Raw genomic sequence first — 23716 nt, forward strand, 5'->3', positions numbered from 1 at the left:
GGAAAACTGGACAGCTACATGTAAAAGAATGGAATTAGAACACTCCCTAACACCATACACAAAATAAACTCCAAATGGATTAAAGACCTAAATGTAAAACCAGACACTATAAAACTCTTAGAGGAAAACATAGGAAAAACACTCTTAGACATAAACCACAACAAGATCTTTTTTGACCCACCTCCTAGAGTAATGGAAATAAAAACAAAAATAAACAAATGGGACTTAAAAGCTTTTGCACAGCAAAGGAAACCATAAATAAGACACAAAGAGAACCCTCAGAATGGGAGAAAATATTTGCAAATGAAACAACAGACAAAGGATTAATCTTCAAAATATACAAACAGCTCATGCAGCTCAATATCAAAAAAACAAACGATCCAGTTAAAAAATGGGCGGAAGACCTAAATAGACATTTAACCAAGGAAGACATACAGATGGCCAAGAGGCACATGAAAAGCTGCTCAACATCACTCATTATTAGAGAAATGCAAATCAAAACTACAGTGAGGTATCACCTCACACCAGTTAGAATGGGCATCATCAGAAAATCTACAAACAACAAATGCTGGAGAGGGTGTGGAGAAAAGGGAGCCCTCTTGCACTGTTGGTGGGAATGTAAATTGATACAGCCCCTATGGAGAACAGTATGGAGCTTCCTTAAAAATCTAAAAATAGAAATACCGTATGACCCAGCAATCCCACTACTGGGCATATACCCTGAGAAAAGCATAATTCAAAAAGAGACATGTACCACATTGTTCATGGCAGCATTATTTACAACAGCCAAGACTTGGAACCAACCTAAATGTCCACTGACAGATGAATGGATAAAGAAGATGTGGCATATATATACAATGGAATATTACTCAGCCATAAGAAGAAACGTAATTGAGTTATTTGTAGTGAGGTGGATGGACCTAGAGATTCTCAGACAGAGTGAAGTAAGTCAGAAAGAGAAAAACAAATATTGTATACTAACGCATGTATATGGAATCTAAAAAAAAAATGGTACTGATGAACCTAGTGGCAGGGCAGGAATAAAGATGTAGACATAGAGAATGGACTTGAGGACACGGGGTGGGAGGGGGAAGCTGGGGTGAAGTGAGAGTAGCATGGACATATATACACTACCGAATGTAAAACAGTTAGGTAGTGGGAAGCAGCATCATAGCACAGGGAGATCAGCTTGGTGCTTTGCGATGACCTAGAGGGGTGGGATAGGGAGGATGGGAGGGAGGCTTAAGAGGGAGGGGATATGGGGACATATGTATGCATATGGCTGACTCACTTTGGTGTACAACAGAAACTAACACAGTATTGTGAAGCAATCATACTCCAATGAAGATCTAGTAAAAAAAAAAGATAATGCATACAAAAAATATTGTGCAATAATAAAAGATTTGTTAAAGGTACAGAGCAAAACAATATGTATATTATAAGCTCATTATTTTAAAGTAAACTATTATGTTTACATACAAAAAGGTATGGAGAACAAACTATTATGTATATAATACATGTTTTATTTTTTTAAAAAAAGAGAGATTAAAGCACATGAATAGGAAAGCTAAAACTCTAATCAAAAGTGTAGTGGTATTTCTTTGTGATCTCAAGGTAGAGAAAGACCTTAAATAAGACCCTAAAGCACAAAATGGATAGATTGGACTCTATAAAAATGAAGCATTTCTATTCAAAAAAGGACAATAGTGACAATAATGACAAAGGACAGATTCAGAGATAATATTTGTAACATCTAAAACTGACGATGGATTAACATCTCAACAGACAAGGCACTCCTGCAAATCACCAACATTAACAGTAGCAGCAGCAAGAAGTATTAGCAACAACAATCACCAAGGCTGAGAATCCAGTGGGAAATTGAGCAACTGGAGGGGGCCCAGGTGGTTAAAAAGTATCTGAGGAGATGCTCACCACCACCAGCAATCAAAGAAATGCATATTAAAACAACAATGAGATGTAACTTTATGTCCATCAGATCAGCCAAAATTAGAAAATCAGATAATACCAAGTTTTTGGTGTGCCGTTGATGTAAGCTGGGATAGTCATGAGGAATAAAAACAAACCAGAATACAAAATTCAAATATGCAAGTGGAAATGAGAAAAGAAATTATTTCAGATATAGAAAATGAAAATTATCAGAAAACTAGGTACAGCTCTATGGTTATACATTTTAAAATACAAATGATTTTTTATTTTCTATGAAAATTAAAATTACCTAAGTATATTCACTGAGAGATAGAAACTTGAATAAATTAATAACCATCAAATAAATTATATAACTTATCAAAAGCTCCATGCCTTATGGGCAAGTATTGTTAGTTTAGAAATACATAGATTCTATGCTATTTAACCTAATACTGAACATAAGAAAGAACAGAGATTATTTTTACATAGCTTGTAAAACCTTTACAAAACCTGACATGCTAGTCAGAGTTTGGTGCAAGAACTTTAAACTGTTCCAAACATCATAAGCAGAAGGGGACTTAATACAGGACATTTTGGAGCTTGCAAAATCACTGGAGGATTTGGAGAGGCAGACTCTAAGCAGGGCCTTAAGAATGTCTCACAGAATCCCAAAGCAGTTAACCTCCAGACAGGAAGGCATAGGAAGTGGGAATAAATGATGGGTGTCAAGCAATCAAATACATCACACACAGGCAAAGATAAAATTAACAAGGAAAAAATTGCACTTCAACTGCTATCTTCCCTATTGGAATATAAATTCCACAAGGGCATGGACTTGGCACTCCTTACCATGGTGCCTCCAGCAAGGCGAGTGTTTGATAAATTTGTAATGAATGAATAAATGATTGAGCCTGTTGGGTTTATTATAGAAATACAAGGACAAGCCAACATTAGTAAATGTATTAATATAAGTAGTCACAATAATAGAAAGAAGAGAAAAGTTTTATGATAGTCCTAAAAAGTGCTAAAAAGGTATTTGATATAGTTCAACATATATTTGTGATCGAAACTCTTAGTAACCTAAAAGAAATACTTATTTTATAATATATGACACAATACTTAATTTAATAATGACATATTACAAAAATATCTGTAATAGTCAGGTACAAGACAAGGTTTCTCTCAATACTTCTACCATTTGCCATTGTATTTGAGGACTTAGCCAATGCAACAAGACAAGTAAAATAAATCAGGTATATTTACCAGAAGGAAAGAGACCATGAATAGGTGATATAATTGTCTATTTGGAAAGTCTACTGAATCAGTTAAAAAACTAAACAACTTATAAGGAGTAAGTAAGATGACTGATTGCATAATAAATAAACAACTTCCTTAGATTTCAACACTAATCAGTTAGGAATTACAAATATATAAATATTTATATTCAAAAATTACCTAGGAATAATTTGAACAAATTTTTTGCTAGACCTATATGAAGAATATTATAAAGTTGCACTGTAGGACATAAAGGAAAACAATAAACTGAGGAGCATGTGGTTTTCCTAGTTTCTAAATATATCATACATTTCCAGTTTCAGTTTAAAAATCTCAATGTTTATTAAAAAATATAGTGACAAAATAATAGAGTGACATTTCACATTTTAGGGGAAATGATAGATTATGTAATAAGTGCTATTGGTACAACTAACAATTTGGTGACAGAATTTTGATTTCCACCTCATAACATAACGAAAATAAATTCCAGATGGCATGTAGTTGATATATAAATAGCAAAGATGTTTTGAATAAAATAATGAGTGAATTAAATATTTAAATGTATCTATAACTAACCTGCTATGTAAATTAGTCTTCTAAGACTTTGGTGCTTACTGTTGAAAGTGGAACCAAGACCACAACAAACAAATCTACTTATTGAGGGAAAAAAATTTTAATGGAAAAAGAAATCATAAGAAAATATAAGTTAATATTTAAATTATTTTAGAATGGGGAAGGATTACCTGAGAATGACACAAAAGGAGGATATTATAATGGAAAAGATGGGTGGATTTAACTACATACGATTTAAAGACACTTTCTTATGGTGGGCTCGATTGATTGCCTAATCCCACTGCCATTTTCAATCCCCAGCTCTGAGGCCTATCACAAAGAGGATGGAAAAGTGGGTACTTGCTTTCTCAGCTACCTATCTGACTATGGATATCTGTTAACTTAATTATAGCAAAGGAGACATAAGGGATGTTTCAGGAAAAGCTTTTACTTAGCTATACAAAGGGACAGAATCTTCTGGTGCCTCTGTTCCTCTTGCTTCCTGCCTTGAATTTGTGCTATGGTGTCTGCAGCTACATCAACAATCTCACCACCATGAGACACTGATGAACCTAGAGGCAGGGCAGGAATAGAGACGCAGACGTAGAGAATGGCCTTGTGGACACAGGGGTGGATGGGGAGGGTGGGACGAATTGAGAGAGTAGCGTTGACATATATACACTACCATGTGTAAAATAGATAGCTAGTGGGAAGCTGCTGTATAGCACAGGGAGATCAGCTCGGTGCTTTGTGACCACCTAGAGGGGTGGGATGCGGAGGGTGAGAGGGAGGCTCAAGAGGGAGGGGATATAGGTATACGTATAGCGGATTCACTTTGTTGTACAGCAGAAACCAACAGAACATTGTAAAGCAATTATAATCCAATCAAGATGTAAAAAACAAAACAAAACAAACTCAACATGCAAAGGACAAAGGGATGAAGAGCAAAAGAACCAGGTAGTTAATGGCATTAGTGAGTGGTACCCCTAACTTGGGGCCATCTACCCCCAGACTTCTTGTTATGGCAGATAATTAAGCGTCTTTATCATTTAAGCCACTGTTATTTTGTTACTTAGATATTTAAAATTTTTAAATACATCTATATCTGCCACCAAAAAATTACCATAAATAAAATGAAGGGTAAACAAAGATTGGGGAAAATACTTGCAACATATATGATAAATTAAAATGTAATATCCTAATAAAATAAGAACTTGCAACTCCCCCAGTAGCCAAAAAAAAAAAAAGAATGAAAAACAATTTCTCCTTACTGGAAATTCATAAAATACAAATAAATTTCAAATAAAAATATCAGGGCTTCCCTGGTGGTGCAGTGGTTAAGAATCAGCCTGCTAATGCAGTGGACACTGGTTCGAGCGTTGGTCTGGGAAGATCCCACGTGCTGCGGAGCAACTAAGCCCATGCGCCACAACTCTTGAGGCTGCGGTCTAGAGCCCGCAAACCAAAACTACTGAGCTCACACGCCACAACTACTGAAGCCTGTGTTCCACAACAAGAGAAGTCACCGCAATGAGAATCCTGCACACCCCAGTGAAGAGTAGGCCCCACTCGCCGCAACTAGAGAAAGTCCGCGTGCAACAACGAAGACCCAACACAGCCAAAAATAAATAAATAAATAAATAAATTTTTTAATATCAAAAGATATTTCCAATCCAACAAATTGACAAAATTTTAAAACAAGAAAATAACTTCCAAGATTGAGGAAAATTGAGGGTGGGGGCAGGGAGAGAGTAAATATTGTCTTTCCAGAGGACAATTTATGAATCTGTAACAAGGCTTAAGAAAACTACATAGCCCTTGATTTTGCAATTTTACTTCTAAGACTTTTATCTCAAGGAAGGAATTATAGTCTGTGAAAAGCAACAGCTACAAAGATGTTCATCACAGTGTTATTTATAATGGTGAAAAATTAGAAATAACTTAAATATTCAGCAATAGCAATTGGTTAAACAATTTATAGTGTCTCTTCTCTGGATAATGAAATAGAACGTCAATATTAAATGTTACTGTAGGAAACTATTCAGTGGTATGGAAAAAATATGCTATGTTAAGTGAGCAGAAAAGTTACAAATCAGCATATAGAAATAAGCAAGAAAGGTTGAGAGAAAACCCACCCAAATATTAACAACCATTTTTTGTTAGTGTCATTAGAGGTGGTTATTTCTTTTGTTGTTGTTTTGTTTGTTTCCATACATATTTTTCTGCATTAAACATGCATTGCTTTTGCCTAAAAGTTGCAATTCAAAAGGAGCTTCTAGGAGACTTTAGTCCTATGGAATATAAAATTTTGGAACCTCTCTCTTCCCCTGGGCCCCCAGCCTCCTTTTCTGCCACCTCCAGGCTCACTGAGTCTGGTTTCTTTCGCCCCTTGGTTTCCCTGCCCAGCTTCGCTGAACGCCGATTCCGGAAAGCGCTGCTGCGGGAGTTTAGCTCCGCGGACACGGAGACCGCACGTAGCGCCTGGAAGGCCGCGTCCCCCGCGGAGGGCGCAGCGCGGGGAGGGGCTCCCGGTTCCCCTGTGACCCACCAATCAACTGGTGTTTGCCGCACCAACGGAAGGACCTTTCCAGAACGCCTCGCGATTTTCTTCAATTCTCTGGGGGTTTCCGCGATCCCAGCACGCCTGCCCACCTGCAGCGGCCCCAGAGCCAACCGCGCTCGCGTTCTGGGCGCGATCAGTCCAGTGCGGCGGGAAAAGGCAGCGCTGGGCCCCCATCGCAGACTCCTAGGAAGTCCCAGCCCCTCCCCGGGAAAGCACCTCCATCGGGTGCCTTCCATGACCTCTGTGGGCACCAAATAGGTTCCAAAGCACTTGCCTGGAGAAATTCCATGTTAAAAAAAAAAATACTGAGCGCGCACTGCGGGAACCAGCCCTTGCAGGCCAAGGAGCTAAGACAAGCAAGTCAGAATTCCTGCTCAAGGAGCTCACAGGCGGGGTGGCGGGGTGGCGTGGGGTGGGGTGGTGGGAGGAAACCACCCCCACAGGGGACTCACAGGACCTAGTGACGTAGAGTAAGCCAACATCATCCTGCTCATTTTACAGATGCAGATGGCCAAGGGAAACCGGTGTTTATCGAACACCTACTACGTGCCGGATATTTTCACCGAAGCTGTCTTCTTGTCCATAAGGCAAGTGAAGGTCTGGGGGAATAAATATCCCCATTTTACCAATCAGGAAACTGAGGCTTAAAGGAATAACACCCCCATTTTACCCATTAGGAAACTGAGGCTCCGACAAGTCAGATCAAATGCCCAAGACCTCTCAGTAAATGCGTGGCTCTAACCTGGGTCTGAGGACACCAAAGCCGGAAGAGTTTCTCCTTCACGCTGCCTCGCCCTGTAGGAACCACTGGTGCGCTCCAACTTGCCCCGGGTCAGAGCTGCAGAAAGTGCGGCAGTTGTGAGTGTTTTACGGCCTTTAGTCCAGCGCCCCCTATAGGGCGCGTCCGGCATTGCCCAAAATACTGTTCCAAGCGCTTCCGGGCCCTCGAGACTGTTCCCGCGGGGGACACCTCAAGCACCGCGACCCCTGCCTGGTCTCCTCCGAGAAGCCAGAGTAAGTGGAAATTCTGTCGCCCCTTCGAGGGTGGGACGGAGCTACCCAGCCCGGCGAGCTAGCTGTTTTCCCAGCCGGTTCTGAGGTTTCCTGACCCTGGACCCTCCCACCCTGAAAAGCTTGTCCGGCTCCCTGGAGGTGCGAAGGTGGGTTCCCATCAGCCAGAAATGGAATTTCTAGGCCTTGGGCCGTGTTTGAGGAGATCCCAGAGCTAGAAGTCCAGTTTACACCGTTAAAGACAACGTGAAAGCATGCCTTTTACTCAAGTGCCTTTTCCCGATTTTCTCCTTTGTCGCCAAGGTGTGTGGTGTTCGTGGAGGTGACGGTGGAGTCTGTGTGCTGGAGGAGGAGGTAGCCTGGTGCCCAGTGGGATGATATTCTAGCTGGTGCCATATCTGTAGCTGTACCCACTCCCGCCTCCCCCCACATAATCCAGGAGGGGGAGTTGGGAAGACAAGTGTGTTCTGGAGAAGAAAGTTGGATCTGGAAGCCAAGACTGTGTTTCTGGGGCTTGGAGGAAGAGGCCACCTGTGCAAGGGAGGGTGGGACCCTTTTGTCACCCCTCCCCTAGCCAAGGAGGGGGTCCTTGGGGTGGGGGGCGCAATGCCCCTGCGCACAGAGCGCGGGGCCGCGGAGCGCGCGTGTACAAGTGCGTACGTGCGTGTACGTGCGAAATGTGGCGCCGCCGGCCGCGGCGGAGTGTACGCTCGGCAAAGGTATGAATAATCAACACATCGTTCACACCTCCGCAGCGAGCGGGGAGGGAGCTGGCGGGTCTCGAGGGCTTTCCCTTGCCGGCTGGCTGGGGGGCGGGGACCACTAGGAAAAGAGGGGGGCCCTTCGGAGGAGCTCCTCGGTTATCTTCCCCTCAACTGAGCCGAGAAACCGAAACACGGCGGGGAGGAGTCACACAACTTTTTCTGTTTAAAGGCCTTAAATTGCTCGCCATTGTGTTGCCTTGGAAGTGGGACACGGGCAGGGGTCTTTGTTCCCTACTTATCAGCTGAGATGCTACTTGTCATCTCCCATCCTCATTTCATTCAACTGTAAAATGGGGGCAAATAGGTCCCGCTTCAAGTGTGGCTGTCAAGTTTAAGGGTGAGAAAGTGCGTGCACCGCCTGGCGCCCAGGCAGTGCTGGGTAAACGTCCCGCCTCCGTTCGTTTGTGCCTTCCTCTCAGCCCTATTCTGCGCGGAGACTTGCTCGATTGGGCCTCTTAGTGAGGGTCAATTCGCCCCTAGCTCGCTGCGCCTTCATACCGCGGTGACGGAGATGCCACCGCCTTGGTGCGCAGGTTCCTGGAAGGGATTGCAACCGGCCGGTTTACCCCAGCACAGCCCAAACTCGGGGCTTGACGAGCTCGCCACCCAGCGCACCCAGGAAATCAGGCCCCCAGGTGCGCGTGGAGGCCGCCCCAGGCACTGCTCTCTCCACGGATCACCTGTCCCCCAACACACACACACACACACACACCGCGGGCTCTGCTCCGATGTCCGCGCTCCGAACGCCCAAACGCGGCTGCTGCTCCTAACATTTGTTCTCTTGACCTTTCCGCATCTCTGCCTCGGCTCCCTCGCTCGCTCTGCGCTCCCGGAACAAGGAAATGGGAGGGAAGGGTATTTCTGAGGGGGGAGAGGGAGCGGGAGAGAAAAGAAGAGGAAGAAAAAGAGGAGAGAGAGGAGGAAGGGATTTTCTGGAGCTGTCAGTTGTTAGGATAGAACCAACTCTGGCTCCCTCCGTCCATTTTGAATGGCCTGGGTGGCACATCGTGTGTCTAGAAAGTGTTTTTCGACGCCTCAGGATTTCTGCAGCTCTTCAGTATGTAAAATCCCCTTCAGTATGTAAAAGCAAATCAGGAAGAGAATCTAAATTCTTACCAAATTGTCCTAAAAGGGCTCTGTTCGGTATGGATGGTGGAGTCCTCGTGAAATATTTGTAGTACATTTGTGAATACCGTAGTTTCTCCGCCCCACCCCCCTCCCCGGGAATTCTCATTTATGGAGCATTCAAGTCCAATTTCAGTAAGACATTTGGAATGGAGTTAGTGGATTTGGATATTTAACTGATGCAAAGTTGAAATTTGAAGTGGGAGGGAGGAGAGTTGGATATTTAAAAAAATTATTTCACGAAGCATTGTGAGCTAAATATTCGTCAGGGTTCTGAGATGGTGACAAAACTATTTCTACCCGGACAAATAAAAATCAAAGGTGCCAACTAAAGCAAACAAATTTGAAAATTCACGTCCTAAGAGACTGCTACTTATTTCATTTATCAAACCCAGACTGACTGTCCCTGTGGATCTCATTCCCTGGGTACTACTCAGGCTCTGTCCGTCGGGTTGCTTAGACCCAGGCGCCGCGTGTGTGTCTGGGGCTGGGGGTGGAGGTCGGGCTGTGGGAGGGAAGCGTTCTCACACCTCCGATTTCACCTCAGGGCCATGCTGGACGAGAACTAGGCCCAGAGACCAATTTTCTAAGAAAAAGCTCGAACCTCTGACCCGGAGGAGAGACGCGGCGCCCAGGAGACTGGACCGAGAGACTGGGGAAATGGGCCTTACAGCCAATCGGGAGGAAATTGAACATAGCGCACCGAGATGCAGATGTGAAACATGAACGGGGGGAAATACCCGGGGGTTCATTGGGAAGAGCGAACAAAGGAGGGGACAGGGTAAAAGACGGAATACCACCACCCCCGCCTCGGTTTTATGTAACTAGATGGTCGGGAAGCATTTTAATAATGTTCATCTCGGATTTTCTCGACCCCGGCCAGGGGCGGAACGAAGCTGGCGGGCCGGAGACCGGGAGGCGCGCGCGGGCGCCTCTCCCCCGCCGGGCCGGGCTTTTCCCCGGGCCGCAGCTGCGCCTGTCGGGCCCCCGTGCGGCTCAGGGCGGGTTTTGTGTGGCGTGTTCGAAAAGGTTTGTTCGGGGGTCGCCGGAGGCGAGAGAGAGGCGAGAGCCCCTCCAGGCGCGGCCACCGCCGCTCACCCCATCACTAACCCGCGTTCCTCCTCGGCGCGGGTGGCCGACTCTGCGCCCACCCCTCCCGAATACCCACACGAAGCTAATTAAACCCAACTCGGGGGGCAGAGACGCTCCCTGCTCCGCGAAGGCCGAAGCGCCGCCTTGCCGGGCCCAAGGCTGCTCCCCCATTCCTGGCCCCCTCCACCCCCCTCCCGGCGCTAGCCAGCAGCTCCGTCCCAGCCTGGAGGGAACTTCGGCGTCCGCGGCTCGAAGCCCACAGGGCCCGCGGCATCTTGGCGGCCGTTCGCCCCGATCGCCCAGTGCGGTAGCCGAGCCCGCGAGGGGCGGTGCGGCTCCCCGCTACACCCAGGTCATAGTTCCGGGGCCACGGTGCTTTAAACTGCCACCCGGCAGAGCACCACGGCCCCTGAACTCGTCTCTGGGAGGTGGGGTGCGGTGGGTCTGGTCTGGGGCGGGCAGCAGGGACCCGGGAGAAAGAACCAATTCATTCGCTTCCTGAGGGGCATAAATTTGGGTAGCAGCTGTTGCGGGAGAGGAGAGCCAGTGTCCTCGACCCCGGGTCTGCCCTTTAACCCCAGCCAACACGGGCCCGAGGGGAAGACGGTCCGGGCCAGGCCAGGGCCAGGCCCGGGCCCATGGCTGCCTCGCGGCCCCTCGGGGCTGCGCTCCGTACCTCTCCTGGTACGAGATGCTGCAGGTCAGAGGCCCCCTGAAAAAAAATCGCCGGGCTCCTCAACACGTCTTGAGGGGTTCACGGGCTGTTCAACACTCTCCGCCAAGGAGCCCATTGGCTCCGCTGGGCACAGCCCGAGGATGAGGATGGGGGTGGGTGGTTACTTGAGGTTCAGAGAGACTTACAAAGCGAGTGGGGCCGGGGTAGAAGACTCCGGGTGGTTAGTTTTTCTAGGGACTGAAATTACCCGTAAAATCTGCACACAATAGAGAATTGCCTAGCTGAAACAAGGTAGTAAGTTTCGTCCTACCAATTTTTCTCCCACCCTCCTTCTTCCTTCTTTGGACAACTCCTGTCTTACTTGGCTTTTCCAACAGTCCCGTTCCATATTCTTATGCCCAGTTGCCCTTACGGCTCCCTCTGCCCCTCTTGTCCAATGAGGCCAATCCAGAGCCCTGGAGTCGGGGTGCCACAGTCTACACAACCCAGAGGCGGGGACTTCACGGTCTCTACGCGCTCTACCCCCACCATCAACCTCCCCAATCCCAGGATCCGGGTTTGTGTTAAGAGGGTCAGGGCACCCTCTCCTCCTCCCCATCGGTTTTCAAGAGAATCTCCGCAGTAAAGACCTGCGCTTCCTGAGCGCTATCCGTCCCCGCAGTCAGGTCGTGGTTTGCCCCAGGGGCAGAGTGGAGGCGCGGATCCGTCCCTTTCTCAGGAGAGCGGCATTTCTGAAAGTGCGAGCTTCCTGTCCGCCCAGGCAAACGAGTTGCAAGGCGCTGTGTCCTCTAGCGGCAAACTCTCGCAGTTCATTTGTGAGCGCTCACCTACACACCTATGGGATCTGATCGGGAGTCAATTCACACTCAAATTTGAGTCCTAAGTGTGGGGGGAAAGTCTCCTGAATGAAATCCAGGCTTTCGCCAAGGCCCTCTCGGTAATGAGGCCGGGAGGCTCGGGCACAGTCGCTCGAACTGCGGAACAGCTGATTTGTCTCCTCCACGGCAGATGGTCTTTGAGCACAGATTTGCATTCATTGTCTTCAAATCTGTTTTCGCGCTGGTGTTCTAGATTTCAGTAGCAGATCTATGCGCAGATCAGAATACAAAAGGAGAAGCAAGAAAATAACACCCAGCCAGGAGGAGTTTTAATAGGCACTGCGAGCTGCCCGGCGTAGTTAAAAAGCCGCCTAGAGTTTCAGCTGTTTGGCGGAGCTGCAGCCGTCTCCCGGCCATCAGCCCGCGGCCAGCACCGCGGCGACCGCGCGCCTTGGGCAAAGTTTCCGCGACTCCCCCGCTGCCTCCCAGCAGCTCCTCTGCTGGCTCCCCCGGGCTCCGGGAACTGGGCGGGGGAACGGGGGACAGGAGGAGGCTCCCGGGACAAGGCAGGGCAGCTCTAGCACTCAGCCTGCCACGATCTGTCAGCAACCTCTCATCTGCACGGGTGCAACTCCCGCTCGCGTCCGCCCGGGGGTATTTTCCTTAGCTCTTTGACCGTTTCCCCCGACACTCTGTTTATTTGAACAGCACTTGAGCCTTGTTCGTCCCCACCCCCGCCTTCATTCATATATCCTTGTCTCTCAACTTGTAAACCGCACACAAAATCTGAGTGTCACCAAGTAACTCCAGGAGACTTGGGAGAGCCGTCCGGGGAAACTGGGCTGCTCTCGGGAACGTTTGCACCAAACAGAAGTACATGCGGTCACACTCCGCTTCTTCACAAACCTGCACACAGAACCCAAGCCCCGGGAATGAATACGCCTCCCGCAGGCTACAAAAATCTGCATTTAGAGGCGGGATCCATGGAAGCCTCCCGCTCCCGCAACCAGACTGAGCCGGCGCGTACCAGCCGGCAGGGCCGGGCTACCCCGCTTCAGTGCAGGATTTGCGGGCCCTCATCTCACGCACGCACGTAGGGTTCGGGCTAGGACCCGGGGCCCGCAGCTTTCTGTCCCCTTTCACCTCCCGGACTCCAGGCAACGCCGAGCGGGGCGCGCGCCGCCAGAGGACGTCGGCCGGGCCTGCCCAGCGCCGGCCAATCCCGAGCGTCCATGCAAATGAGGCTCCTTATCGGGCCGCGGCTCCGCCTTCCGCGGCCCGGGCTGTAGTAACCCATTCATGGGGCAGGCGAGCGGCTGTAGCCCGGCTCCGCAGCGCTCGCAGCCACCGCCTCCTCTCGGCTCCGGGTCTTCCCCTTCCTTTCACAACTGATCCTGTTGGGGATTTTTTTTCTTTTTTTCTAAATTGGAGCGGTGGGGAGGAGCAGGGAGGGGGGGTGGGGGACCAGGAGGAAGGGGAGAGATTAGGCAGCCATCAATCTCCTCCTGTTTCTCCCAGAACAGGTGATGCTTCAAAATTGTGATCACTTTCTGGAGGCAGCGCTGCCGCTGGAAGGATGCGAGAGACCTAGGGCGGAGGGCCTGAGGCGGCAGATCTGAACTTGAGGAGGATATAACCCAAACTTTAACTACATCAGTCCGCACCTCACGCGTGGAAGCAAAGGACGGGTTATCTTTTAAAATTTTTTTTTCACAAGAGAGACTCAAACTTCGGCACTTGATCCCTTTTCCTGGATTGCTTTGGAAGGAGACGGTTTGGTGACAACGTTGGGAACAGTGAGGACAGCGTTGTAACTCATTTCTAAAGCGACAGTAGATCAGACTTTTTAAATGTTTGGGATCCAAGATACTTTAGGAAGAGGACCAGCTCTGAAAGAGAAATCGCTGGGCGCCGAGATGGATTCGGTCAGGTCCTGGGTCCGGAATGTCGGCGTGGTGGACGCCAACGTCGCTGCGCAGAGGTAACGAGACGGCCGCACAATTATTATGCTCGCAATCTCTCGCTCGTTCGCTCCCTCGCTCTCACTGTCTTTCTCTCTGTGTGTGTGTCACCCCCCTCGCTGCTCTTGTTCGCGCTCGCTCTCTCTCCCCCGCATCTGTCGCCCTGGCCCCGCGCGCTAGGGCTCGCCCTCCGGCAGGCAGGTCGCTGCAGTTAGGGGACCACTTACCCCGCAGCCAACACTCGAGTTTCTGAACTGCCTGGATCCCCCACTCCTTCCCCACAGACTACTCTTTGGGTGGAAAAAATAACAAAGTAGTATCTGATGCCTCTCAGCTCAGCCCCTAGTTCTGCGAGGCGGGCCCAGCCAGGAGCAGAGCGTGAGGACCGGAGCCGGCAGCGGCGGCCGCTGGAGGGGAGCCGGCTTCCCGGCGACTCCCGGGGTTCGCCCCGCTGCTTACGAGAGCCTCTCCTCCCGCATCTTGCCGGCCGATTCTTGGAGGCCGAGAGCCCAAGGCCAGATGGCGGCTAGAGGAGCAGGAGAGGCCGGAGCGCCTGCCTGGGAAGGCAGAGCGGCCGGGTGCCCTGGGAGGGGGGCAGGCTGGAGGGTACGGGCGCAGGGAGAAAACAGTGGGCTAGATGCACAGAGGCGGGCGTGAGGGGAGAGAAGAGACTAAAGAGAAAAGACGAAGGAGTAACAGGAGAAAGAGTCACGGAAGAGAGGAGACGCACCGCAAACGCAGGGATCACAAGCCTCTAGTTTTGCTGGTCCCTGAAGTTGACTTTGTTTATGAGCATTCTCCTGCTGACGTAGTAAACGCCTCGTCTAGGCTGCCACCCCATGAAGACATTCTGCTTCCCCTCCCTCACCACCACGATTGAGCTGAGGTTTGTGATCTCCACGACCTTGTCTGCGAGAGACAGCCCCCTTACCCCCAAGACTTCTACCCACCACTGACGCCTCTCTATCCACTCTCCTGGCCATCCCCCTCGCAGTCCCGACATCACGCGGAGAAATTACTCCTTTCCAGGCCAGGACTCTAGGTGTCCCGGGTAGAGCGAACCGGGCCGCCACCCTTGGAGGAGAGGAAGCAAAAGTCGCATCGCTCAGGAGGCTGGGGCAGGCGGCGGCTCCCTCCCTCCTGCCCGAGCCCAGGGGGGCGCCAGTGTCCTTCAGCAGACGGCACGCCGTGGCGGCGGCTTTCCGCGGCCGTCTGGGGACTTGTTGGGCTGCAGGCTGAGGGAGACCAGGCAGCGCCGCAGACCGGTCTCCACGGCGCGGTTCCCTAGCCGAGCTCCTGCAAGACACCTCCCCTACTTTCCTCCTTTCCCAGATCAAGCAATTGTTAAAGTTGGAACAGGCTGTCCGCTGGGGGAGTCTAGTCAAAATTTTACACCCTTCAAAAGAGGGAAAGTGCTCGCGCCCTGGGGCAAGACGCCCCGCGACCCCAGCGCCCCGGGGCAGCTCCGTCCATCTGCTTGCTCGCCTGGACCCCGAGTCTCCCGTTAAATGTGATCTGGCGGCCAGTTTGTTCCCGGCCCCGACAGGTCGGCAGGGAGGTGTGTGCACATACTCAACACGCTTCAGGGCGCCTGCCGGGTCCTCCAACACGGCCTTCGCGGTCAGCGGGTTTGGCCGGCGCCGCCCAGAGATGTGGCTAGAGCGGGGAGAATCTCGGCCCCAGGCGAGGACGCGCTCTGCCTCTACTTTTCGGCTTCTCCAAGCTCAGCAGTTCTAGGGGCGAGGTCCTCAGTATTATGTCGTCCGCGGTGGTCCTCGATCCCTAGTACTGGTCGAAGGGGATTCTGCCCTGCCACTGTCCCAGGCGCAACTTTTCGGAAGAGCGAGGGAAGCAGGAGGTGAGGCCTCTCCCTGTAGGACCGAGACTTGGCCTCTGGGCTTCCCATCCGCCCCCAGGGGGTTCTCTTCCACCGCCTCTCCGAGATAGCTTGGGGGATGGTGCGTTGTGGGCAATAGTGCCAGGACGGGTCACTCCAATGAAGATGAAGGAAAAGGGTCACTTGTTCAAAAATAACGAGGCGCTTAGTCCCCTACCCCTCGGGCCCAGCTCCGAATCCTGACCCGGTCGGCGGCGGGAAGAGGAAGAAGATTGGGGCGGCACAACGACAAGACTTGGGCCGCCATCTCAGGGGGACCCTCCGGGCTTCGGTCTGCGGTCGCGATTCCTTGGTCTCCACTAAAGGCCGGACATTGAGCTACTGGGCGTGAGATGCCCGGAGGCTGGAACGGCTGGCGGTGGCAAAGTCCAGAGTCGTGGGCCCTGCTACCCGACCCCCGTGGCCACTGTGACTCCTCCAAAGAGTCCTCGCTTCTTAATCCTAATAGAAAAAAGCGCCCAAGGGGGCCAGAAGCCTGGACCGGGACATGGACCCTTGACCCTCTGCGATGTTGCGTGGGCGCGTTGGTAACTTCGTGTCTTTCTCTCCTTCCCCGTGTCTGGTCTCCCCCGTGTCTCTTCGTGCACAGCGGAGTAGCCCTGTCCCGGGCCCACTTTGAGAAGCAGCCTCCTTCCAACTTGAGGAAATCCAACTTCTTTCACTTCGTCCTGGCGCTCTACGACAGGCAGGGGCAGCCGGTGGAGATAGAGCGCACCGCTTTCGTAGACTTTGTGGAGAACGACAAAGTAAGCGGAGGTCCCCCTCTTCCCCTCGCGGCCTAATAACTACCTCCTTGCAAAGCACTAAAGATCCCATCTGTCACTCCCGACACTTTTCCGCTCACATCAGCAGGGATGATAAATCGAGACTTCTCACCCCTAACCCTTAAATCAGTCGATTTCCCCGCAGCTTCTCCCGCCGGCACTCTCCGCCCGCACCTCCCGCTGCAGCGGCGCCTGTGGCTCTGCGCACCCGGCTTCTGGATCATTAGCAGAGCCTGGGCACGGACTGACCGCGGAGCAAAGTCCTCCCAACTAGAGCATAGTGTAAACGTATACTCAAAGCCGCCACTGCCCTACTCCGGGTTATTATTATTATTATTATTATTATTATTATTTTGCACCTGCCAGCGCGGCAGGGTGGGTTAGATAGGTACAAGGTGGAAACCCACAGCCCAGCTTTGCCCCTCCGCCCCCAGCCTTCCCTTCCACTCTGGTTCCCAAGGCAGTGCCTGCCCCGGCCCAGGCCCCGGTACGGGCGCTGGATTTGATCTCAAATGAAGCTGATGTGGGAGGAAAGGAAAGTCTCCTGCTCTCTCTGGGCCTCCGTCTCTTCAGCTGTACCATTCAAGCTCTGGAGCCGGCTCTTCCCAAGGTTCTTCTTGAACCCGGACCTGAGTCCCTGAGCTAGTGGCTCCAAGGCTGCGGTCCTGGTGGGATAGGGCCAAATGCTGCTCTTCAAAGTGACAGGTCCCTTCACCTTTCTGCAGGACAGGCAGAACCCGATAGGTTGGGTGGGGCCTGTTTAAAGGCAGCCTGGACATAGTGCCCGGTGGCCCCAGCTCCGGGGTCGCGCTTCTGAGGACATTTTTAAGGGGGAGGGACAGACGGTTGGAGAGGGTCAAGTGACCGCGAGCCTTGGAAAGTTTTGGAGCTTGGCCAGCGGCAGATGCTCCTGCCTTTTGACCCGGACCTGGGCAGGGGGCTGTTCAAAGCTGCCCGGTGACAGGGAGAAAGGCAGTGGGAAGTGGGTTAGGGAAGCCCGCCCTCTCTCCTTTCTCTCATTTTCGGGGGCTGGAAAGAAAGGGACTCTGTCTTTTCAGGAACAAGGCAACGAGAAGACCAACAATGGCACCCACTACAAGTTACAGCTCCTCTACAGCAACGGTGAGCGCCCTGCGTGCCCGCGGCGCCCGCTTGTTCCTCTTTTCAAGGAAGGCTGTTGACCTTGTCGCGGTCACTGGCAGGCGGGCTCCAGGCCTGGGGAGAGCAGGGCTGCGGGAGGCTCGCTCAGGGCCGGGGAGGGGGGGCGGGCGGGTGGTGTCTGCCCCCAGGACGGCTCCGCCTGCGCTCGGGCCCGGGCCCCACGGCGGGACAGGTTTGGGATGCCCGGGCGGGGTTCCACGGCCCTCACCTCGCGCCCTCCTGCCTCCCCGGCAGGTGTCCGCACGGAGCAGGACCTGTACGTAAGGCTCATCGACTCGGTCACCAAGCAGGTGAGCCCGGCTGTCCACTCGGTTCCTCCTCTCGCGGGGGTGGGGGGTGGGCCCTCCGTCCTGCCCCCTCCCCCCTCTGGCCTGTCCCTGACCTCCCCCGACCCTCCGCGATTTCCTGGGTCAGTCTTCACAGCCCCTCCGCAGAAACCCCCACTTTGTCTGCTCTGGAAAAATAAATGTTCCCTCTCACTCCCCAATTGTCCTGTCTTTCTGGCTGGGGAGACGCTGGAGATGGGAGTAGGTGAGCAAAGGGATGAAGAGAGGAAACAATTATTGGGAGATTCAGTCCCCCCCAAGCATTCCCTTTTGCAAGAAATAAGTCCTCACCAGGGCAAACTTTTCTCTTACTATTTCGCTCGAGTTAACCAGGCCACAGCTCAGGTTCTGTGCTGCCAGCGGGCGCTCCCGAGGAAGTAGCGGGCAGAGAGAGGAAACCCGATTTTGTGCTCGCTCCTAAGTCCCCTTTTCTTTGTCCCTCCACTCCCTCGTATCTCCCCACCCTGCCCCCGCCTCCTTCGCAGCCCATAGCTTACGAGGGACAAAATAAGAATCCGGAAATGTGCCGAGTTCTCCTGACACACGAAGTGATGTGCAGGTAAGAGCCGTGTTTTCCTGCAGGCTTTGCCGGGGCGCGGGGCAGGTGAGGGGCGCCCGGCGCGCTGGCTCGCGTGCGTCTCGGGCGCTGACCTTCGCGAGCGCTGGCGCGCGGGGAGGGCGGCCTCGCCCGGGCTTGCCTGCTTAAAAGACAGATTCTAAGAGCAAATCGGTTGGGAGTCGAAAAGGAAACCCAGGTCCCCTCAGGATTCCACCCCCAGGCGTCTCAGGAGTTTCCTGTGCTCCGTGGAAGGTCCGCTGTCCAGCGGTCGGCGGCAGCGCGGAGAGGGGCTGGGCAGCCGCGGGTCAAGTTTGGGATCCCGGGCTTTCCCTGAGTCGATCGCGGTCCAAGGCCCGCCGGTCCGACCCGCTAGGGGTAGATGCCCAGGAGGGGCCACTTGTGGAGTTACCGAGTCAAGGTCCTGGAACGGCTGGCAGTCTGGGTGGGTGACCACCGCAGGGGATGGAACGGCCCGCTTTGGGGGCGCTACCCCTTGCCCCCCAGCTGAGGCACCTGTCTGTGATGCAGAAGCGTTTTCTTCCTCCAGGGAAGTTGCTTTTCCTAGATTTCCCGAGCCACGGGAGTTTCTTAGGTCAGGAGGAACTACCGGCTAGGAAGACCAGTCGGGTTCACCACCTGTGGATGGGAGGAAGTGGGGGAGAGGACCCCAACCGGGGAGGTACGAGGTCTAGAGCAACAGCTGGATTCTGAGGGCCAAGTTGTGAAAGGTGCAGTCTAAGTCGAATTCCTACACCTTTTCCCATCTTCTTTTCTGAGAGCAATCCATTTCGAGTCCTTTCTTCTGCTGGACCAGAAGAAAATTAAAAAAAAAAAAATTAACCCCTACATTTATTCATTCTTTCAATAAATGTTTATTGAGTGTCTAATATGTGCTGGTTATGGGGGAATCCCACAGCAAAGGAGAAAAGCTATAGAAAGGAAACTCTGGGAAGAGGTGGTTATTTTATTATAAAAATTTAAATGCTATTCCATGCACATTTTTCTTCCTCCAAAATCTCTGATTGGAGAGAAAGCCTCAATTCTTCCTTACTCCGCTGTTGCTTCAGTGAATGTCTTCCAGCTCCAGACTTTGGGTAATTGCAGGCAGTCTGATTTAGTTTGGACTGTTTTATGGGCAGCTCCCGGCAGCCCCGTCTCCCTCCCCACGGAGTCAGGAAGAAACCATAACAATCAGACATGTTTGTTTTGGTTTTGACCAAGTATTAGAAAAACAAACTTTGCCAACTGCAAAGTTCAACTCTGCCAGTGGCCTCAGCTGAGGGGACTCAAGGCTTCCTCTCCTGAGTAGCTGGGTGAGGTGTGGGACAGTGGGGTAAGCAGACAGCTACTCCGTTATCCCGGGGCCCCTTGATAGGTACATTCAGAAAGAAAATACAATTCCAAGATGAACTTGCATGTAGTACCTAGATTAAATAGTCAGAACACTTTTATTTGGTTGGCTAAGTGAAAGGCAGGTGTTTTGTTTTTTTTTAATTCTTCTTTCTACTTTTAAATGTCTTTGTTTGGAGAGATTATCTTCTTAAAAGGAAAGAAAACAAAACCTAAATCTGGCCCATTGTCTGACGAATTATACCTATCACTTTAAATAATACTTGCATGCCCTATCCAGCTGTAGTTAAGGCTGACATTTTTATTTTTTAAGCCCAATCAAATCCACCTCATTTTATGCTGTTTAAGTAGCAGCATCAATTTTTAAAGCCTCTAGTTTAGTCTGCATTAGTAACACAATATAAAAATTTAATGTACTGTAACTTTTCTGCATTTGAGACCTGGGAAGACGCTCTGCTATTTCCTTCCCAAACTAGAATTTAAAACAAATATTAACTGTGGGTAAATAAATGATCCGTGGGATGGGTACTGTGTCTGTAGTGTGTGTGTGTGTGTGTGTGTGTGTGTGTGTGTTTTGGGGGATGAGCTGGGGTGATGGCAAATATTGGATGCATCTAAAAGGGAAGTTCCCATTCAATCTGTCAGTCAGAGCTGGTTGACTTTTTTCAGGGAAAAAATTTCCTTCTCTCACATTTTAAGAGTCAGTTATCACAGTCAGTGATTAAGGGATGAATCAGATGCCCTGCTTCTCAGTGGGTACCGCACACACTTACTTTCATTTGCATGGTGTTCTTGGGCGTACCTGGGAATTTTCTTGAATGGTTTTGTGTTCTGTAATCTTTAGTAAAAAAAAAAAAAAAAAAAAAGCTCATAAACTGGTGTTTAGCTTTTAGGCGGCAACAAAATAAATCTCTTTTAGGTGTAACTTTTCTCTCCCTTCCCCAATTGTCTCCTCTCCCCTCTTCCCTGCTTTAGTTCATTTTGCCAATTATTAGCAAGGAGAAGTCTAGTTGTTATGTCGCTGGCAGCCACCCCTGTGCCCTCAATGCTCAGAGGGTTAAAAGATATTATAATTTGAACAGAAGTCGTCTCAAGGCCTACAGCTGGCTAATAACAGAGTTGTATTGAGCGTGAGCAAACCCCACAGCTGTGACTTTTCGCCACAAGGCGCAGGCTAGACGGGGCCCTAATCAGATGGGCCAGCCGGGCAGTGAGGCCAGTGTCTTTATCGGCCAGATGGTGTGAATTTAGACACTTTTGTTATGCAATCGCAGGGAGGAGTTGGGGAGAAGAAAACAAAACAAAAGCCACCATGCTGTGCGCTTATTTGAGTTTGAAATTAGAGACAGATTTTTGAAAGTTGAGGGTTGAATTTTAAAAACGATTTTGGAGGGGAAAGGGCGCACTGGCTGGTCTCGAGCAGGAGTTTGGCTGACTGGACACCCTGTGTCCAGGGCTGGGGCTTTTTTCCTTTGCATATCCCCCATCTTGATCCCTTTCTGAAAAATGCAGGTAAGATTCAGGACTGGGAGAAAATTTCTCATATTTCCCACCCCCCATCCCCAACTGGTTTGCTTTTTTTCTCTTTCCCTCTCCAAAGACCACCACAAGGAGGCAGGGAGGGTGGAAGAGGCCTGTAAGCAAACTGAGAGTATTTCAGGTAAAAGGTTCTCCAAATAAGGACCAGAATAAAATAAGCCAAACCAAGCCAAACGAGGAGCAGAGGAAGAGCTTTCATTTTCATTCATTAGGAAAAAAAGAGTACTTCTGAGCCTCCCCGCGGTAGTTAGGGACACAACCTTAACCTAGTGCCAAATTCAGTTGCCTCTTCTCTTTGTTTCCCATCTTTTCCTATTTTTAAGTCTTGTTCAGTTTTTAAAAGTACTTTCAGACTTCGAAAATGGCTTGTTAGAAAATAACCCTAAAAAGCCTTTTCATGAAAGTAGATGAATCTGAAGTTGGTCACTCAGGCTTTGTCTCTAGAGCAAAGGAAGGGAGATTTGAGCTTATTATCTGAGTAATTCAGGGACCCGGTTCTTCATGTCAACTCCCCACATCCTGATCCCAGAGCGATTGTTTGGGGAATGTGGGTTCATGAATGTCTCCTACTCTCCATTTCCCCTTGCTTATGTTACTATTGCTGGCTTGAGGACGGAATGTCATTTAAGAAATGAAATAAAGAATAACTAGGACATCTTGATGAGACCTTTTCTTTTTAAAATAGAAAGAAAGAAAGAAAAAAAGAATTAGCTTTGGCTAACCAAGAGAAATTTTACGAAGGGCTCAGATGGGGTGAATACAGTCCACTCCTATAATTTTTATTCCTTCACTATTATAGTCCGACAGCCAAGTGTCTGCTACATCTTTTCTGGGTGTTAAAGTTAGAGATTATACTTAAATATGTTACTGTTGGAAAATGGAAGATTGGGTCCTAAAGTTTCTCTGCATTTTTCTTGGAGTATCATTTCCTTCCCTGAGTTGATTCCCCACATTGTATTACACTGGCACCAGGCTTACATTTTTATCTGTTTTTCTTTTCCTCCAGAGAAAGTCCCCATGGAAAGCAGCTGAATTCAGCTGAGCAATTTTGCAAACTTACTCGGCCTCCTTAGAATCATTCCTTCTCAAGCTAAACAGATTGGCATATCCTGAGAGTGTTCTCTTGTAATTAAATTGTACTTAGAATCGCACACAGATTTGGGTTAGGTTGACATGCTGGTGATGTCAAAGACGAGTCTAGTTAGAAGGTCTTCAGATAACTAGCACGTATAGGGCTTTTTGAAATTGTCTTGCTAAGAAAAAAGGTTTGCCTGAGTTGCAAAGGTATTATTCTGCTGACTTAAGCAATAGAAACAGGAGAGGGGGGAGACAGGGATGGTGGTGGCAGGAGCAATGGGTGGGGTAGGGAGTTGGGAAGAGAGACAAAGGTTCTGGGAGAGCAGCCGGTCAGAATTTTTATTGGTGTTAATCTTGGGATGGAAATTTTAAAAGTTAAGACCTAATATAATTTCAAAGGCAAACTATTATTTCCATGTCCCAGTGGCAAACTCTGGTATTTAAAAAACTTGAGACAATTTTTCTTTTACTTCTTACTAATTTGATTAAATTTCTTACAACCTCATTGTGCCCATTGGCTGAAAGTTTTTTTAGCATCTCTCAAATATTTTTAACTTTTTGAGAATGGTAGAATTGTTCACTGAATAATCCACACATCCCTGCATGAGAGAGATGGACTTAAAAGTTTTTAAAAATATCTGTCTGTTTGTTGGTAATTCTGTAGAGGATCAGAGAGGGCAAGTGCACTGCGCAGAACCAGAAAGCAAATTTAAGACTGGGATGGTGTTAGGCCTTTGGGCCCCTGCTGCCACAGTGACTTTGTCTTTTCCTTAATCTGTCACCACTTTCGAATCAAAGGATGCTCATGGAATCTCATAGCCTAAAAGAGACTCTGTGCCCTTCTCAAACCTAAAAGAGACTGGAGATAATCTAGTCCAACACTTTAATTTTATAGCTAAGCAAGGCAAATCCCAGAGGGGCAAAAGAGATTTGACTAAATCCATGCAACTGGTTAGTGACAAAGTTGGGTTAGACGCCAGAGCCCCGATTCCCACTTTACCGGTCCTTCTATTATGCTGCATCGATCTTAAACTATACAGAAACTATCACGGGAAGGGCAACACTTACATAAATTTGGTTACTGCTAACATTTATGACACATATTCTCCAACTGCTGTGGATGATAAGACTTTTCTTATAAGCCATGTCAAGGCTACATCCTTCACCAGCTCCTATTGATGGTGGACCACAGGCTTGGATGAGCCGAGAGGTATTTAGAAGCCTGTGGTCCTGACAAGCAGCAGACAGGCAACACAGGGATGTGATTTTCCATCCCTGGT

The 23716-nt window shown here is 49.7% G+C and overlaps 1 protein-coding gene across 1 annotated transcript in view; it reads left to right on the top strand.

Annotated features, from left to right (window-relative positions):
• Positions 1-7624: 7624 nt before the first annotated feature.
• EBF2 (EBF transcription factor 2) overlaps positions 7625-23716 on the top strand; it is a 194221-nt gene continuing 178129 nt past the window's right edge. The window contains exons 1-6 of the mRNA XM_059926240.1: positions 7625-7681; positions 13326-13783; positions 16250-16406; positions 17483-17546; positions 17820-17875; positions 18397-18470. Of these exons, the coding sequence (XP_059782223.1) occupies positions 13653-13783; positions 16250-16406; positions 17483-17546; positions 17820-17875; positions 18397-18470 (482 nt within the window). The 5' untranslated portion in view covers positions 7625-7681; positions 13326-13652. The remainder of the gene's footprint in view (positions 7682-13325; positions 13784-16249; positions 16407-17482; positions 17547-17819; positions 17876-18396; positions 18471-23716) is intronic.

The sequence above is a fragment of the Balaenoptera ricei genome, chromosome 6 (genome assembly GCF_028023285.1).
Source record: "Balaenoptera ricei isolate mBalRic1 chromosome 6, mBalRic1.hap2, whole genome shotgun sequence".
NCBI lineage: Eukaryota > Metazoa > Chordata > Mammalia > Artiodactyla > Balaenopteridae > Balaenoptera > Balaenoptera ricei.